The sequence below is a fragment of the Rhamphochromis sp. 'chilingali' genome (genome assembly GCF_963969265.1).
Source record: "Rhamphochromis sp. 'chilingali' genome assembly, chromosome: 19".
NCBI lineage: Eukaryota > Metazoa > Chordata > Actinopteri > Cichliformes > Cichlidae > Rhamphochromis > Rhamphochromis sp. 'chilingali'.
The window spans coordinates 14,092,864-14,112,790 of NC_137946.1; the positions used below are offsets into that span (position 1 = coordinate 14,092,864).

At 41.8% G+C, this 19,927-nt stretch overlaps 1 protein-coding gene across 1 annotated transcript in view; it reads right to left on the minus strand.

The window, feature by feature from the left end:
• dlg4a (discs, large homolog 4a) overlaps positions 1 to 19,507 on the minus strand; it is a 62,775-nt gene extending 43,268 nt beyond the window's left edge. The window contains exon 1 of the mRNA XM_080866354.1: positions 19,381 to 19,507. Within this exon, the coding sequence (XP_080722480.1) occupies positions 19,381 to 19,410 (30 nt within the window). The 5' untranslated portion in view covers positions 19,411 to 19,507. The remainder of the gene's footprint in view (positions 1 to 19,380) is intronic.
• Positions 19,508 to 19,927: the final 420 nt, after the last annotated feature.

The following is a 19,927-nucleotide window of genomic DNA, read 5'->3' on the forward strand; positions in this document are numbered from 1 at the left end:
AAAAATGTTTTTTCTTTTAGAGTTAACTCTCTCAATGACCAAAAAAGACGTGTGTAGAAATTAAAAGTTTCTAGTTTGGTCATGTGATTCAGGGAGTAATCATCAACATAAGCAGAGAATCCTTGATCACATAAATGCTCTGTTTTATAAGTCATCTGAGTCTTTGCTTGCTTCACATTTGTCTTTTAGTACTCTGTATGTATGGAAATGTATATATATTTATGCACATAATAACTGAAAGTCTGTCCTCAATTGCAGCGGTGAATGCCCTTTGATAGTTCACATTGCCGACTGTATACTGGAAAAGATTGTGAGTAACAGACTTTTAGTAGGCCACCTCTTCAAAATTACACAAGGGTAGTCCACGCGTTTTCCTCTACTCCTCCACTTGAATTACATCCACACAGTTTTTATGTGTGTTTGTGTTCCCCTGGCAATACTCCACCTTCTGAAAGTAACTTTCTTTAAAGAGTACTGTCACAATATCAATAACTAATCATCTAATCAGAAGTCTGTCTCATTTCAGTTTGGTTCAAATCAGCCTTCATATCACAGGTCTAAATTATATATCATTGGCAAGAAAAAGACATGAACTATTTTCTATTCTTTCTCTCCTAATAGAGAAACCTCCAAATAAACAACCCAGGAATGCCTGGGATTCCTCTCAAGGCTTTCGTTAAAAATATGTAGACATAGAAATGTCTTTTTTCCCCCTTCTTTTTAAGTATAACTATAAATTGTACATAGACATGGAGGTTTCAGATCTGGAAGGCAGAAATCCTTGAAACCTGCTTTCTTTCTTATGACCAGTGGGAACATCTGGTAGCAATTTACACGCGCATAATTCACAAATCATGGATTATTTTTTGTGTAGCTTTGGTTCAAAGGCAAAACAAAACTGCTGACTTTGCTACCGTACTGTGTGGTAGCTTTGAATTGTTTGCATAGACTATAAAAGACTACAATGCCCATTTCTTACGTGGTTTGATACATCAATAAACACTTTCATGATGAGTTAATGGTATCGTTGCAAGTCTTATTTAACGCAGAATAAAATTAATTATGAGAGGTTACCATGTGATTTCAAAGTTATTACCATCTGAACATGCTCTATCCCTGCTTTGTAGTTAGCCATACTCAGCATTTAGGAAAACCGAGATCCTTAACTCGAGGCTTAGGCCAGTGGCCACCAGACTAAGAAGCATCCATCTTTAATATGCAGTGTATAGCCAACATATACAGTAGAAGTGACCCATTTTATGCAACACTTAAGTGTATTAACATGCAATTAACACAAAAACTGATGTGACTAACGTCATAAATTATCAGCGTAGGTACAGTATAATACATGGGTACACAGGTATTGTATAATAAGTACAATGTAGCATGGGCACAGTATAATTTCTATGGCATACTGTAAGTGGCTTTTCCCTTCAACTACAGTATTATGTAAGCGTGGGAGTCACATGGAAACCTGAACTGTTTTGAGTATAGCATTAACATCCTAATGCTGCATTGTATGAGAGAAACAGAGAGAGAGAGAGAACCCCAAAAGAGTGTTTCCATGACAACATCTGCAAAGGGTGGCAGATCCCTAACAAACAGTCCTCTTGCCAGCAGCTTTCTGGTCACTGGCTCTATAGCAGGACTGTTTCTGTCACGGGTGATTGTCTTCATAAAAGCAGGTGTCTCATGCTACTATTACATGCGACACAAGCGAGACACGTGACAGGTCTTCCTCAAATGGACAGAGAATTTAAAGAAATACAGTGAGCTCACGAGAAGAGCCCCTCACTGACGCTGTGAGTGGCTAAAACCCTGTTAAGTCTGCCCTGAGGTTAGAGCCAGATTTTCCGTACTAGCTGTGGTGGTTGGCTAAAAGTTTACATTAAAGCTAAAATCAAAGCTGAAATTCTGATTGGTTTACATTTAATTGTGTGAAAATGTAAATTCATGCAACATTGATGCCTTTGTTAATCTTCCCACATCCCCATCTAACATGCATAGCATGTCCTTGCTTTTAGATTAGCTCACCTCGTTTTTGAGATGTGTGTGATCAATAGATCCTACTCCGCCAACTATAGTCAGCTAAATTTTATTGCTGTTTTCTATTTATTAGACTCTTACATATACATAAACATCTCAAAATTAAATAAAGCAATGAATGCACTTTGATCTTGCTTCATTTTGCCTATAGACCGTACATTTCAGATTTATGAATTAGAGCATATTTTGTAAGTCCAGCCAACAGAAATAACAATAATATTAGCTTCAAACCTTTCACCAAATGTAAATGTATGCAGAGTAATTATTCCATATGTTATCCATATCAGAACCAATTTATAATGACACCATAAAGTTGATTGTGGCCATTGCATAACAGTTTTTCCAAACTTTATAATCTGTTTTTGAATTAAAGCATATTTGTGGTTTATTTCAACCTGGTGTATCTCTCCAAAATCTATACTGTAGATCTGGGAAAAGGAAAAATCACACAAAGGGCCTCTAAAGTGAGTTCCCTGCAGCTTTCCAGAAAACATGATATTTGCATTAATCATTTAAAAAATACAGTTTCAAGCTGACCAACGCCAAATGTGCTCTTTGCTGACTTTGTTAGGGATCTCCAATTGGGGAATACTTGCCGTCTGATCTAATCCCCTTGTATAGTCATCCACTGCTTAGTGGATTGCTTACGTGCAAGTTACAGGTGTCGAAATTGTAGTATGATGGTGGGTTGCATTCTTTTGAACCATGCAGCCGATTGTTTCTTGAAATCTCTAAAACATAGGTTTGGACTACCAAGTTAACATGACCATACCAAAGCCTACAAAGCCCACATTACTGTATAATACACCGTTCTGAAATAAATCAAAACAAACATCTACCAATTAGATTTTTATAAAAAGCCATAAACTGATAGAACATGTGAAACATGGATGACAAAATAGTTTTGCTCTGTCTGGGCCCGCTCTCTAAATAGTTGTTTGTTGAGGCAAAACCTACAAGGAATTACAGCTTTAGTGTTTGCATTCACTGAAAGTGTAGAACTGCTGTCACAGAAGGTGGCAAACTGGGGGGAAACCAATGTATATCACACTTCCAGAACAATTCTCTACTATTGAGCCTTCCATTACCTCCAGCATTCAGCAGCTTTGACACCGGAACAGCGGAACTGAAACGCAAACACAACCGGGAATCTCCCGAGGCTCCGAGACTGCCTCAGCTCTCTTGACTAGGAAAACACACAAGGTGAGAAAAATAGTATTCACACCTACACAGAACCAACAATATCTGAAAGTTCTCTGTGTGAATATCTGATTCTGTTTAGTGACTACAGTCCTGCAGCATCTACAGGCATAATTTCATATCAAAGAGGCCTGCGAGCTAAAACTAATTTACTAGAAGCAAAATGTTAGCTGAGATGCATTTGAGTGTAATATTTTATGAATTTACTCTTTAGTGTCAGAGAAAGTTAAACTGGACTTGTTGTCATCATTAAAAACCCTTTCTTTGACCCCAACGCTGCACAAAGCTAAAGGTAACCTGCAGGTGCAACAGCAGGACACAAAAGTTGTAGTAAAGGCAAACTGTTAGGTTTCAGATAGGATATTCCTGGTTTTCTCTCTTGCGAATTCACCCAGCTGTATAAATATTACATGCCCAAATGGAGTCATCACCAACAGCATTGACTTGGAGCAATCCATTATGTATGAAGTATGGTGCGTGCATTATCCCTTCAACACATTCAAAAAGCTAAAAGAAAAAATACATAGCCACTAGAATGCACTGTTTTTCTCCTTTTGGGAGAACTATTTAAGGGGGAAAATGGGATCGAAGTTGTCCGCACCACCCTTCAAGTGGATGAGAGCATCCACGCTGTCACGTCGCAATCTTAAAAGCGTGCGGATAATTCTCTTCCTGTGATGAGAGAAGAATGTCTAACTGCAGCTACTGGTCCAATTCTTTGCAACCATAGCCTCACAGTCTGTATTACATTCTGGTTCTGCTGTGCCTCCTCCCACACTAAACACAAACAGCAGTGTGCCATCCACAGTACAGAGACGATCCTTTGCCTGCTGCCCTCCCCTCCATCTGAGACTTAATGTGAAAAGATGCGCATAAAAGATCATCTGGATCATCACGTCAGGCTCTAACCTGCACTAAAATCTGTCCGATGTAAAACACCACCACCCACGTGACGAAAGCCCTCCCATAGCCTGTCGTCTTGCTAAAGCAGCCATGCCGCGAACATGCTAATGCAATGTCTGGCTGATGACGTAATATGTCACTCTGCAAGACTTGATTTTAATAAAATAAGTCTTATTTCATATTTGTCATGCTTTCCTTGTTTTATGTTGAGCTCTTCACTGCGTTGAAGCCATCATGAAGAGCAGCACAATGTCAACGAGAGCGCAGAAGTCCCATCCAACTGCTGTTGAAATCTTCTGTTTGCAAAGGACAGCCAATCAGAAAGAAGTCTTAAAGAGATAGGGACCTTAAAGGACAAGGAGCTAAAAAAGCCTGTTTCAGACATTATTTTAAACTTGAATCATGAAAAGCTACACTATTAGAATCAAGGACTGGAAAAATATGCAGCTCAAAATTACTATATCAGGTATCCTTTAAGGTGTTGGTGGCAAATATGTTGTGCCTGTCTGTGTGAAACCATGACCTGTTTGTAATATCAAAGTCCTTAGCCACATCCACCACGATAAAGCTTATAAATGCTATTTTCTACACTAACAAGTAAACACCAGCCACAGGAATTTTAACGCAGCTCTTTTTTTCATGGAGTGATCTCATGTGAGTAGTGTTTCCATGTGCTTCTCTTCATGTGGTGTTTCCATAGAGCTGACGAACCTTGCCATGGTTTCTGTGGTAACTGCAGAAGCAAGGCTCTCTCCTCACTGAACTATTTTTGTAACAGCAGATGGAAGAAGACTACAGTTTAGTTTAGGCTAGTTTAATTTTCTTTGCCTTGGGGTGTGAATGCAGCTTAGTCTATAATTAGATGTGAAATTTGCTTTGTTGTGTTTTGTAAGTTTTTTAGCATGACCATGGCCAGGACTCACAGGAGTTCATTTAATGGGTAATACTTTTCATTGCATATTGTAACACTGTATCGAATGGAACTGAATAAATTGCGCTGGAGCACAGAACCACACCGTGGCAACACAACTCCGCATTTGTTATGTGTACGCATTCATTTATACTTTTGACAGACTGTCAGAGTAAAAGTAGATTTCTTTTGGATCCCCCTCTGAAGAAATGCAACAAAAGACGGCACCACGCGCTGCTTTGGCTCTGCAAGTAGTGTGCTCAGCAGGACGTCAGTCTGGTCAGCCATGGAACAGCTTCTAACCAAGATGATTAAAACAGAACAGCCCCCGGGAACCAACCTGCCAGGTAAATCTAACTGGATATATTTATGCTCCATTTTCCCACCACTCCCATTTGAATAAAGGAGTTCATAGGTGTGCCGCAGGGGATGGGTTTTGAAGACTGGGACTGCTAGACGAAGCTGTTAGCGGTAATCAGAATGCAAAATTGATATGAGGGTCTTTTATGGTCGTGGTTACTGAACTGACATATGTTTACTGGTACAGGCTGCTACTGTAGGCAGGAAAACACTAATTTCTTATGAATAGACAAGAAAATACCAGTTTCTTATGAATAGCACTCAAATACATACAGATCAGACATAATATTTAAATCCCCTGGCAAGTAAAGTGAATGCAACCAGTTATTTTGTTACATTATTTTGTTATTTTGTTGGCTGCACCTGTTACAGGGTGGAATATGGTATGCAGCTAGTGAACATGCCTTTAACCTTAAGCTGATGTATAAGGATTCAAATGATTTTGACCCAGTCAGCTCATCTGGAGTGGTAATTTCCTATAAAACGTGTCTAAGGAAATAAAATATGTGAACTGTCTTCAGGGGCATAGGTGTCCGAGCCTCACAGATGCACATAGGGAGCAAAGGCTAACTGATGGGTTGATATCCTGAGCGGAAATTGCTAGAAATTGTGACCCTGCAAAGCCTGAAATATGAAATAATTGCCAAAAAAATGTAATTTTTCTATTTAAACCTGTTCAAACTGTTTATTGAACCTTCTGACAAATAAAAAATCAACAAAAAAACATCAGTGTAATGATGTTGAGATCACAATAACTTGGTGTTACAGGGTTAAAGCTGGTTGCGGTACATGAGTATGTGGCTGTATGGCCACCGGTTTGCCAGAAGGCCCATGCTAACCCCCGTCCACTGCTGAGATCCCTTACACTGGAGCATCAGAAGTTACGCAGTGAAAGAAGATGGCCTTGTCTGATGAATCATGTTCTGTTGCACATCATGGTGAGAGCTGGGTGCATGCACATGGCAGGCAGATGTCAGAAGCAGCATGATTCTCTGGTCAGTGTGCTCCTGGAAAAGCTTGGGTCCTGGCATTCATGAGGATGTTTGCTGCATGAAATGCACTACCTGCCTAAACAGTGTTGCAGGCCATTATAGCAGACCTTTATAGCAAAGACAGCATCTTTCAACTGTAATAAAGAACCTAACAAAGAGCTTTAACTTGTCCTGTAATTCTCCACATGTCAGTCCTGCTCAAACATCTGTTAGATATGTGGGAAAAACTAATATGATCCACTTTACAACTCACAGGACTTAATTGATCTACAGCTAATATCCTGGTACCTGCAATCACAGATGGTTCAGAGCTGTTTTATTGGCGCTAGGGGGCTCCACATAATATTAGGTTTTAATGTTGTGGCTGGTAGGCGTAGTTTGAATGGCCAGCATAGATCTATCTTTATGACAAGCTGAACAGTTTCCTAAAATAACGGTAGAAAGCTGCCCGACTAGCAGTGTCTTAAGCGAACATAGTAATTATCACTTTGCTGTAAGTGTCTTCTGTGTTATCTAGCAAGCAGTGTTTAGTTCAAGAGATATTATCACCATTGCTCTAAACAGAATGAGGACTAACAGTAAAAGGAGGTGATCATTTTTATACTTTCTGATTTTTGGAAATACGTGATAACTTCAGTCTCGGTTGTCACGGTCAGTTGTCATTAGTATAATCATGCTCGGTGCAAATGTGCAAAACAACTGCTGCAAAGACACATTTCATAATCATACAAAGAGCGACTGGTTGAGCAGAGGTAGTAAACTAACAAACGAGTCGGGCCTCGTAAAATTTTACTAACAACGAAAGGAAAAACATACGACAGAAATCTGCTCTCCCATCAGCATCCTGTTTGAGCTATGATGGAGTAGATCACCTGGCCAGTCATGGCCCAGTAAACCCATTAGAAAGCTGTACAAGGTGATGAAATAAGACAATGAAATAGCATGATGTTGAACATGTGGTGGCGTGCACTGGCATGGAGAAGTTGTATTTTCACTTTGTTTCTGCTACCTGGAGCAAAGTTGGCTCTTCACGCATGCTACCTCTATGGTATTTTCAGTTCAATGTCAGGGCAGTGACATCCACATAAAGTAAACTATGTAGAGGCTGCAACCATTTTCAAATATGGTCCCCTAATGTGATCAAACCAGTTTAACTAAATTTGTCACGCAGACAACTGCCCGATCACACGCCTACATGATGCTCTGGTCCTCCTGGATTGCAGCCATCTTCACTTCTTGCTTGTTTGGGATCTCAATTGAACTCCAGGTCAAGTTCATGACTCCTCCTAAATTGCTTTTGGTGAATGTTTAAGACTGCCTTGCTGCTGGATCATTGTTCCTCGTGTTCTAATGCGATCCTTTGGATCTGAGGAGTCTTAATGTATGTACTGATCACCGCGCTGCTGCAATTAGAAGCAAAATCATCAAGCGACTCCACCAGCAGTGCTACACATCCAATCAATAACACCACTTCTGCTGTGTTTGACAGATGCACTGGAGTATGTATATACTTTGGTCTGTGCATCACTCATGCACACTGATTCCAACCTCTGAAACTTTCCTGGAGTACTTCTGAAGTTTGCATCTCATGGTGGACCACCTGAAGTGGCTGGTCTACTCATGTCTTGATGTCTGACACATGTGCACCTGTAGGACAGTCTGACTGACTGTTGTCTTTGACAACTGAGGTAAACAACCAGAATAATAATAATAATAAAAAAGGTTATCAAAACATCAAACTCCAGTTCTTGAGATGTATATAATTTTTTTAAACATTTTGTGCACTAAATCAGGGAAATTGCATCAAGCTATCGTTTAATCTACTCCTTTTAAAATCCAACATGCTGGCACACTTAAAACAAACAAACAAAAAAACATTATATATGCCCCACGTTGTGTAGACTGCATTTCGTATTCTAATCAACAAGTCCGTAAATTTAATGGCTCTCCTAAATCAGACCTACTTGAGCTACAAATCTGCAGTCCAACCTGTCAAATACACCATAATGACCAGCTCAAAGCGCTGTTCGACCACAAACACATACATGTGCATACACAGTGGCTTCTGCTTGTGGAACTGCATTAAATGGCATCTTAGTCCCAAACACTCGATCAGCCAAAGTAGAGACTCATCATGTCAGCTAATTAAGGCTGGAGTAGCCCTGTTTTTTACACAAACCTGCACGACTGCTTCAATAACTGTATTTCAGCACGTAGGGATGTAACCAGGACATGAGAAGAAAACCCATTTGCTTGCCTCTGTGTCCCATTAACCTGATGTTGGTCACGAGTCTTTACTGTAACCCTAAAAATGAAATGACCTTTTTTCAAAGCGATGCCAGCTGATTAAACAGGATGATTTTCCTTATCTGAGAAGGACACTAGCCTAATGTCCCAGAGTCCTCGGGCGAAGAGAAGTGCATAAGAATATGAATTATCCCCAGACGTACACAGGCGGGAACCAACCCAGACGTAGAATAAAAGACATGCATGCATGAATCTGTAATGCTTTAATCAACAAGTCTGCTAGAGTTTCACTCTTTCTGCATTTCGAAACATGCTCACTGGTACATACACACCCACACGTGCCGGGCCATGTTCATACGTAATACCCAAACTGGATGATTAAACCTACCCAGAGCACACGTACAAGGAGAGCAAAAAAAAATAAAAAATTCCTCAGACACATATTTTTTGATTAATCCATGACACTGGAGCAGATTACAAGCATGTTCAATGCAGTATGCACAGATGTAGGTAGAGACCTCCTCTAAGCCTGCCAGAACGACTAGCAGACTTTGAGCTAACATGCAAAACAGAGGCAGCAACAGAGGGATGGAAGGAGAAGAACGACACAAACAGAGAGGTGAATTTACCTACCACACACGGACAGAGAGAAGGGAGCTTAGTGCGGCCCTTCATGAGCAAGAGACAGAGGAAAAACAGCCTCCCAGACACCCGCAGTAGAGGAGGAGAGAGATGGGGAGAAAAGGAAAGAGAGAGAGAGGGAGAGAGAGAAAGATGGGAGGCTGGGGAAGGGGGAATAAAAAAAAGAGGGAGGGGGAGTGAGGGAAGGGGGGGGAGGGGGGTGTCGTAGCAGACGAAGAGAGAGAGAGTTTTCCTGGAAGCAGAGAGTTGTTGGTGTTGGATGTATCTTGGTCTTAAAGGCAAGGGTCAGAAAAGAGACAACCGGCTGCCTGCTCCAGCCGTGACTCAGAAAATATGTTTGCCACCGCCGGTGAGGGAGGGAGGGAAGGGGACATACAGGCAGAGAGACAACCTTTTATATTATTTTTCTATGATTTTTGGGTTGGTTTTTTTTTTCCTTTTTACAGTATGCTTCCACTCACTCTGCTCTTTGCTCCCTCTTTGCCTCACCATTAAGCACACAGACGTCACCTAACGTGAGAGCGTGTTTGACGCAAATGTGAACTCTCTGGGTACACCTTCACCTCCACTCTTTTAACGGCAATAGCAATTGTTTCTAGATAGCTCATTGCATTGCACGCAATCTCAATGTGCTTAGCACGGAAGATAAAATAAATGAGTAAATAAGCTCACGCAGGTTTAGAATGTTTTAGGGAAGTGAAAAAATGTCCATGTCACCGCTGTTACACGGGGACTGAACACTTTGAAGGTTTATTTGGTCAAATAGCTGACAGCAAGTTGATAACCAGCTAATCCCTTCTTATATAGGCAAGAAAGAATACCAACATTTTCTGCTTTCAGCTTCCAGTTTTGCTTTCTAAAGAGAATATCTGTTTTTTTTAAATAATTTTTTAAAGTTGAATATTTATATTTTTATTGGATAGTAACAACTTTTGCCACAGTGAAATCAACTGGTGCACGGCAAGCTGTAAAATCAGCGATCCAACATTTTGTTGAATTTGCAGCAATGAAGCCTAGTTTCTTTAAATTGCAATAGCATCAATTAATAAAGCACATAAAATTTAATAATAGACATGTAGCAAAAATATTTGGGTGCTGATCACCGAAGTTGTTGAAGATGTGTGTCAAATATGAAATGACGTTCAGCTCTTTACCTCTAAAGGTTAAAATGAATCGGACCTTCTCTTAGTGTTGTAGCTTTTTAAACTCTAACATGAAAGCTGATTTAATTACAAATACTCCTAGGTGGGACAGATGAGTCTGTGTAATTTGTACCTTTAGAGTAGCTGCCAGCATTGTCTGAATGCTCAGGTCTCTTTCTATATAAAGGATATTTTTTTTTATCACAATTTTCACTTTAGGTGCAAATAGCATCTTAATATAGCCTGTGATACTTCCTCACCTTATCACTTCACAATAGCCTAGCACAGTGATAACTGGTAAATTGCATGGCTGGTGTTATGAGAATGTATTTTTACTTTAAAACAATTTTTTTTGATACCCATATCCCTACGCAAGGATACATGAGCAAATTCATGTTTATCTTATCAATCATTTCACATCACAAAGACCTGGAGATTGCTTTAAGAAGCGTGTTTCTAGATATATTTTTTTATACTGTCTGTTTTCTGTATATAACCATAGCAAATACTGTTTCTTACGTAAGCATTAGACACTCTATCAAACTGTACAAATTCTTAAGTAATAACTTACACTCCTCTATCCACATCACAATCTTGTCTACAGGTATACTAGAAGCAGTATCGTCACCCTTTAGCCAGAAGCTGCACATTAATAAAGTCAACAATGAATGAGTAAGACAACTTTTCTCTAAGGAATGCATCGTGACTTAATGCAAAATACTGATATCGCTAATAACAGCTGATGCTTGTCCAATTGTTATTATGTAGTAGCCATTCAAGCTTTTATCTCAGACAAACTTGAGTGGTCTTTGATCAGTCGTTATTGCCCAAATTTTTAACTAAATATAACTCTTTTCCAGGCTTAGTTGTCATCATAAATTGCACTTCAGCTGCGTCTCTTTTTATGTCTTTCAGCTATATGGCTATATTGGGGGGCAAAATTTGGTTGGGGAATAAACAGAGTAAAATGCACCATGACCCCACTGGACTGTTTTACAGTGGATGGCTGTTGGGTGATGGATGGGTTATGACACCTGCAGAGGTTAGGCCCACAGCCCTCTGGATCTCAGCGACACAGTGAGCTGTGGCTTCTGCGCGGCTTCGCTCTCTGTAACTAAAGACAACTCAAGCACATCGTGACATTTCCATCTGGAGTGAAGCCCGTTAGAAGAGTGTTAAATGCTGTGTAACCCGCGAATCCAGCCACATAAGACCAAACATTAATTTTCTATTCTCTGCATTCATGAGCATCCTCTGCCGGCGCCTACACAGAGGTCATCCTCCTACCTGCACACTGTGGGCTTCACATTATCAACACCCTTCAATGGCAGGTCTCTCTCTCTCTCTCCGTATCTCTCTCTCGCTCTCTCTCCGTATCTCTCTCTATCTCTCCCGTTCTCTCCTCTCTCCCTCCCTTCCTCCTTTCATCTCTATTCTCTCCATGATGATACCCCTGCCACGTTGTCATGGCAACAATCGGGCCCTGATTGCTTGGTTGCTAGGCAACTGACATCACCTATAAGAGGAACATGAAGATACAAAGCCAGAGACAAACAAATCAGAGAAAATATGTGCACTTGTGCGTTACTGTGCTGGGTGTCACTACGTCTGAACTCTCATAGCGTCATTAGCTCACGTCGTGTGCCGTGTCTACTCAGGGCCAAAGCCACACATGTAGGCAGCGAGGTCTATCATTAGGGTTACTAAGCATATAATTCGAATTTGACTTGCACTCTGTTCAGTCTTGTGCTCTTTGCCAGGCAGGAGGTTCGAAACCCCCAAAATCGTGACCTGAATTTCAGATGAGATTGTTGTGAATGTGAGTGCCTGTGACAGGGGGACTGCTCATGAATCACTGATACAGTAATTCAGATGCTCCCTATAAATTATGAGGAAACACACAGGGCCCTACATGCATATATATGTATATATATAAATATGTGTGTGTGTGTGTGTGTGAGTGTGTGTGTGTGTGTGTGTAGGTGTAGGTGTGTGTGTGTGTATATATATATATATATATTTTGGCATAGGCCAATGCAGCATCCGAGCTTCACATATGTAGGGTACTGGCATGTGAAATGTGTATGAATACTCCTTAATCAGACTGTCATGAGCTTCTTTGCTGTAGTTTTTTAATGTGCCACAAGATGTCATTGTGTGCTGTATTACAAAAAAAAAAGAAAAAGAAAATCAGCTCTCTAAGAAATTAGGATCCTGCTTGCAAAGCTGTTGCAAGTCCACATCAATGATATCAGCTTGGCTTTCTTGTTTTCGTCACTTTTATTTGACCTACCTCTTTTCCCCACATATGACATGCTAGTTATATGATCTCTAACTAAAAAGCCTACAATGTGGGCATAATGTGTCATTACATAAGGATCCAGCAACAACCTGACCCTCCTTGACCCTAATGAGGATGACAGAGCCTCCTCTATCGACTCTATCAACATCATTAGATGTACACTCTCATTGCTATTGATTTTGAATTTTCCAGGTTGCCACGACACTTTGTTGTGTTTCTTGTTTGCTCAGAACGGAGCGGTGTAGCTGACAGCCACTGCCCTCCTTACGGTCTACCGTAGCAGGCTCACGGCTCCCCATTAGCCTTCTCGCTCAATGTGAAATGACAAAGTGTCCAACCCAAACAAGCAATGATATATCTAATTTGTCATCTGTCATGTGGACAATTTGAGGATGGACGATGATTCTGACAGCCAAAACAATGAAAATGAGCATCAGACCCTTGGAGGTGGCACTCTTAGTGCACAAAATGGAAAGGTTGCTTAAATACGTGTTCACTGTTTAATGTTACATCGCCCTATTAAATCAAAAGAAGTAGCCATCTGCCCAAAACGAGGCTCAAAGGAGAAACTAGAAAAGCACTAAAGACACAGACTGAGCATCTACCCTACCAGAATATCCACCTAATGCACCAAACCATTTGAGTTCAAAAGAAAGGATGAGGCTTTGCTCATTCTCTCACCGTAAGAAACAGTGGAGCAGAGTGAAGCAGCAGAAGCAGGAGCACAGATTGTGCTGTGTGCATTTGACAAAGAGAAGCTCTTAACAGCCTTCTTGCTGGCTAAAGCGCCTGGTGGGGATGATGAGCATCATAAAGGAGCTGAAATATACTCATACGTGAAGTGTTGACTCTGCAGGCTTAAGATAGTGAAACAAGGCAACTGATGGGCATACGATTTGGGGGAACAAAACTTAATATGAAGCATTTTGACTTTCTTAGTTATAATTATTATTATTATACAAATATATGAAGCGGTGATCTTATACCTCCTCTTTATTTGAATCTAATGGGTTTTATTGGCAAAAAATTCATAGTTTTAAATTGAGCAAGGCTTCAATCCACAGTGCAAAAGCTACTTGCACTAGAGCGAAATGCTCCACAGCTTGCATGCATTCTGTCTGATCATGTAGGTGTACGTGGCTTTCTTTTGGTAAAACAAATGAACGTGTGGGTGAGTGGTGCAATACATACATAAAGACGAACGGAGATCATGGCTAACCCCTGAATTTTTTTCCAGTATTTCATCTCAAGCACAAAAGCAAGCTGTCATTTGAGCAGAAATAACGACAGAGCAATCGAAGGGGGAAATAAATAAAGAAATTGTCCGTCTCTATACAGCTACAAATTTGTTCTGCTGTGCTTTTTAACTGACCAGCAGAGACCCTCAGCACAGTGCAGTCGTGGCATCGGTCTTCCACTGGGGCAAGCTCTGCTTCGCACACTGTGCCCTGGGAGACACTTGGCAGGATCAGTGTCTCTGTGGCTGCATACAAAGGCCTGATGGATGTTCATGCCCTTGAGTGGAGATCATCTGAGCTCTCCACTGGATCACTAATCCTGACACACAGCACACACTGCTGCACACATTCATATTGGCATCACACGGTATGGTGAATGGGCGCTTGTTAAGGTGGATGACTTGAAAAAATATTGAGGAGGCTCAAAAGGACTTGCGAGCAGAGGGGTTTAGCTTATACTGTAACTCCATTTTGGAGACTCTCGGGGCTAGCGTAAGATACAGCAGCCATAAGCTTTTTATCCTTGAAAGCGCACAGACACACACGCACACACAATAAACACACATTCACATTATATAAATATTTATATAGACTGAAAAAAATGTGAGTGGTAAAACCAAATCCAGGGAAGAAGATGCTCATGATGTAGCCATACATGAAACCAATCAAGCGCACGCGAAGATGCTGACTTTGACTACATCTTGTCAAATGTATAATTCATTGGAGGAAAAAAGGCACTAACTAGGGAAGCCTCGAAAGTGCTGAAGAAGAGGGCAGAAGGTAAGCTACAGAGCAGAGAGCAGGGAGGAGTAGAGTGAGCAGAGTGGGAGGGATGGGGGGGAGGAGGTAAAATGAGATAAAGGAAAGAGGAGGCTGGGAGAGAGGACCGAGAGAGGGATTACAGGGGTGAAGGAGGCAAAAAGGACACACAAAAAAAGGTCTGTAGAAATAGGAAGTGGATTGAGAGTGACAACAGGGAAAAGAGTGATGATCAAAAAAGGCTAGAGAAGAGGAGGCAACAGAAATGCACTGCATGTGCTCTGTACCGCACAGGAGAACGTGGATTTATTGCAGCAATTTTCTCAAAGATAGAATTAAGATTAGTTGCTTTTCGAGCATAAATCCTTTTCACTATGCGCATCATCTGTGTTCGCGCCTCTCAAATTACCGACCCATCCTTCTCTGACTCAGTGCCATACAGGGAGGGAGAGTCAAAGGTATTGTCAGCCACGCAACTAAATATAAATCTTGTGACGTCTCCTCGATATGCCCTAATATTCTAGTTCTAAATGTTATGTAATGACACTTGTGTATGATTCACCAGCATCATATGTTGCAATTTACTGCTTGCTTTTTTTTTTCCCAGAGATTTTAGTGTGGGAAGGAGCAGAAAATTACATAAGCTGCTAAAAAGTCCAATTCGCTCAGGAGAATCGATTGAAATGCCGAGTGTTTCCTGGTCATTTGCTCCCTGAATTATAAATAAAAAGATTACAGTCAAATTGCAGTTACTACAAATTTTATCCAAGCCAAAACTTGAACCTGTCAGTGTAGAAGGATAGAGAAAGGTAATAGCGTCATAAGAACGGGGCGATCGTGGCTCAAGAGTTGGGAGTTCGCCTTGTAATCGGAAGGTTGCCGGTTCGAGCCCCGGCTTGGACAGTCTCGGTCGTTGTGTCCTTGGGCAAGACACTTCACCCGTTGCCTACTGGTGGTGGTCAGAGGGCCCGGTGGCGCCAGTGTCCGGCAGCCTCGCCTCTGTCAGTGCGCCCCAGGGTGGCTGTGGCTACAATGTAGCTTGCCATCACCAGTGTGTGAATGTGTGGATGACTGGATATGTAAAGCGCTTTGGGGTCCTTAGGGACTAGTAAAGCACTATATGAAAGCCAGGCCAACTGTAAGAAAAAAAGAAAGGGACACAACTTTTGCACTTTTACCTTGAGGATGAAATCATCTTTTATCCAAAATGGGCTTTCCTCACAAATTTCTACTAATTCTGGTTCTTTCGCTCAAAGACATCCTTTCTCAGCCTGACTTTTCTCGCCAAAATACTCAACCCACCGACTCAGTGGGGGATGCCTTTTAACCGTCAAAGAGCACGGCACAGCAGTGCTCCGGTTCTAGTTGGTGTGCTCTGTGTAGCGGTATCAGATATTTGTCACTCACCAGCTGACTGTGGCTTCACCCACACACAAAAACTTTGTGCAAAGACCTGCACGGGAACGCGGCATTGTTCACATAACTTGTTATACAGCACGTGGGTGTCACGGAACAGCTCGCTCAGGGAGCTGCTCGCCCGTCATCTGCTACGTGGTGGCAAGCCACACTCCTCACCTGCAGTTCAGCCTGCCTCCATTAAAGTTTAATAATGCGCATTTAAAGGAATACACCAAGTTTTGTGGCATATCCAAGTGAACCGTAGGCTCTCTTGTGAATATCTGGTTAGTGTTTAACAAACAATCCCCAGTGACAAAGGTTTAGCTCATTTTTCTGGGTGAAACGGTCATCTAGGCACTCCAAGAATAGCCATTTCATTTGCCAGTCCAAGAGCTGCTTAGCCAATCAGTCGGTGCATAACTTTGCACATCTATGCGCTCTCACCTTTCCTTTTATAAACCAACCATCTGTCTCACAAGTTCTTGGCAATACTTGGGTTTTCTGTGCCAGCTTTACACTAAGTCTTTTCACACTTTGAAAGCGATGCAGAATTCTGGAACTGGTTGGTTGAAACACCCACAGTTACCAACCGTGGTCTTTTACTTACAGTCTTATTCTTCTTCTTGTCCTAAGCTCAGTGATGTAAAACAAAATGCACGAGGTGCAGGTGTTCCAGGGAGGAGAAATACCTTGAAATTTCCCTTTCCTGCCCCCCTTCTCTCTCTCTCAATAAATTTGTCACACTGCACAGTGCAAGGTAACAAAAACTGCTTTGCAGAACCAAAAAGCAGCTACCTGTGTGGAAGTTCTGTCATTAGGGAAGGACGTGAAATGGTGTGAAATTCGCAAACAAAAAATGTGTTTAATGTACTTTGCTGTACACGCGCGCAGTGTGTCTCCCTCCTCATCTGACTGCACCTACTTATCTGTGTTTAACCACTAATCTCTGTTGCCACGGAAACTGAGAGCTTGATAAGCAAATGAATGTAATGTGCCACAGTTAAGCGCAAGTTTACGTAATACATCTGAAAGGACCAGCTGCACTCACGCCTGCTCCACAAATTAAGAACAAATGGAAATCTCAGATGATCAGCACCTTCACACGCCTGTGTGTGTGTGTGTTTGCGTGTATTTTTGTTTTCCTCTTTTATCTGTCATCACTTCCTGCCAGAATCTGCATTCAGGTTCAGCTGCTATAGTACACTGCTCACCTCCTTTTGAATCTGTGTGCAGCTGTGTAGGTATGTCCATCAGAAAATTATATATATCTATATATATATCTATATCTATATATATATATATATATATATATATATATATATATATATATATATATATATATATATATATATATATATATATATATATGATCTGAAGGTCTTAAGGTATTGGACATCTGAACAAATAGGCTTGGACAACAGACTTGAAGCTACTTCATGTTCCTTTTTCTAGATATAGATATATATATCTATATCTATATCTATATATATATATATATATATATATATATATATATATATATATATAGGCAGCAGAAACCCAAGAAAGAGGAGGGAGACGAGGAACCATCATGGAAGGACAGGCCCCTGCACGGTATGTACCACCGGCAGATAGAGGAGGTGGCTGATATCCAGAAATCCTACCAGTGGCTGGACAAAGCTGGACTGAAAGACAGCACAGAGGCACTAATCATGGCAGCACAAGAACAAGCTCTGAGTACAAGATCCATAGAGGCTGGGGTCTATCACACCAGGCAAGACCCCAGGTGCAGGCTGTGTAAAGATGCCCCAGAGACAATCCAGCACATAACAGCAGGGTGCAAGATGCTAGCAGGCAAGGCATACATGGAACGCCATAACCAAGTGGCCGGCATAGTGTACAGGAACATCTGTGCCGAGTATAACCTGGAAGTCCCGAGGTCAAAATGGGAGATGCCCCCAAGGGTGGTGGAGAATGACCGAGCTAAGATCCTGTGGGACTTCCAGATACAGACGGACAAAATGGTGGTGGCTAACCAACCGGACATAGTGGTGGTAGACAAACAGAAGAAGACGGCCGTAGTGATCGATGTAGCGGTTCCGAATGACAGCAATATCAGGAAGAAGGAACACGAGAAGCTGGAGAAATACCAAGGGCTCAGAGAAGAGCTCGAGAGGATGTGGAGGGTGAAGGTAACGGTGGTCCCCGTGGTAATCGGAGCACTAGGTGCGGTGACTCCCAAGCTAGGCGAGTGGCTCCAGCAGATCCCGGGAATAACATCGGAGATCTCTGTCCAGAAGAGCGCAGTCCTGGGAACAGCTAAGATACTGCGCAGGACCCTCAAGCTCCCAGGCCTCTGGTAGAGGACCCGAGCTTGAAGGATAAACCGCCCGCAGGGGCGTGCTGGGTGTTTATATATATATATATATATATATATATACATATATATATATATATATATATATATATATATATATATATATATATATATATATATATATATATATATATATATATATATATATATATATATATATATATATACATATATGATCTGAAGGTCTTAAGGTATTGGACATCTGAACAAATAGGCTTGGACAACAGACTTGAAGCTACTTCATGTTCCTTTTTCTAGTCAGTCTCATGTCTAGTACTGGCTCCTTGGAGCAGCGCATGTGTGTGATATAACATGTGGCTCATACATTATGTTTGCAGATGTTTGCAGCTGCACAGTGGGTAAGCTTCACGTGTGCTTACGGTCGAGTTTAGGACAAAGCAGCTGGAAATTGTGAGGAATATTAGCATGCATAGTGCCCTCCCATGGTCTCTGCCTGACACACTCTGCAGCTCGGGCATGACACAAAGCCCCACACAGGCAACCCGAGGATCAGATCTCTGCCGCTTTCGCTACATCCACGCAGGTCAGCCAGCCCCTGTTCATACACTCACAAAGCATGACACGGAGTAGGAGATTCAGAGAGTGGGAGAGAGGGTCATCTAGAGAGGGAGATATCAAAGAGTGTTCAGTCAGGTAGCTCAGCTCGCACTGAGGCTTTTCTGAAATGTTCAAATGCTCAAAACGAACACAAAGATCGAAACAATGCACAACACGAGAAATGTCATGAAGACAGCAAATTCCCACAATTGAGAGATGGCAGAAGGAAGCTGGCTGCTTTCTTCCCGGTTCAGTTCCAGTTGTGGTGCCTCTCACTCTGTTTCACGCACACATAGAGCTAGAGTAATGAACAACAGATAGGCTTACCTTTGTAGTCACAATGCAGAGGCAGTCCATGGTACTTAAAACAAATATCGGGGTGTATCTCAACCCCCCCAACCCCCCACGACAGAGGGCTGAGACCCCACACCCCTCTCCCCAGCCTGCCCCACTCCTGCGCTCTCACTCTCGTCCTGCCTTTCCCCCCTTTTCTCTCCTTCCGTGAATCTCTTCTTTGACTAACTGAACCAGCGAGGGAAAGAGAGGATGGAGGGAGGGGGGAAACATGAAAAGGGAGGGGGAGGGCCACAGAGAAATAGAGAGAGTGAGCAAAAGGAGAAAAAAAGAGAAGAGAGGAGAGAGGGTGGTCTTAGAATTTAGTATAAGAGAGAGAAAGAGAGGGAGAGAGAGCAGAGAAAAGGAAAGGTGTGAGTCTATCTAAGGAACGGTGGAAAAGAAAGAGAAAAGATGGGATGAATACAAAAAGAGATGGAGAAAAGGGAGGATGGAGATGGAAGGCAGGGGTGGTGGGATTAACAAAAAAGAGGGGGGGTCACACTGTGGAAAGAAAAGGGGAAAAAGAGAAACGGAGAAT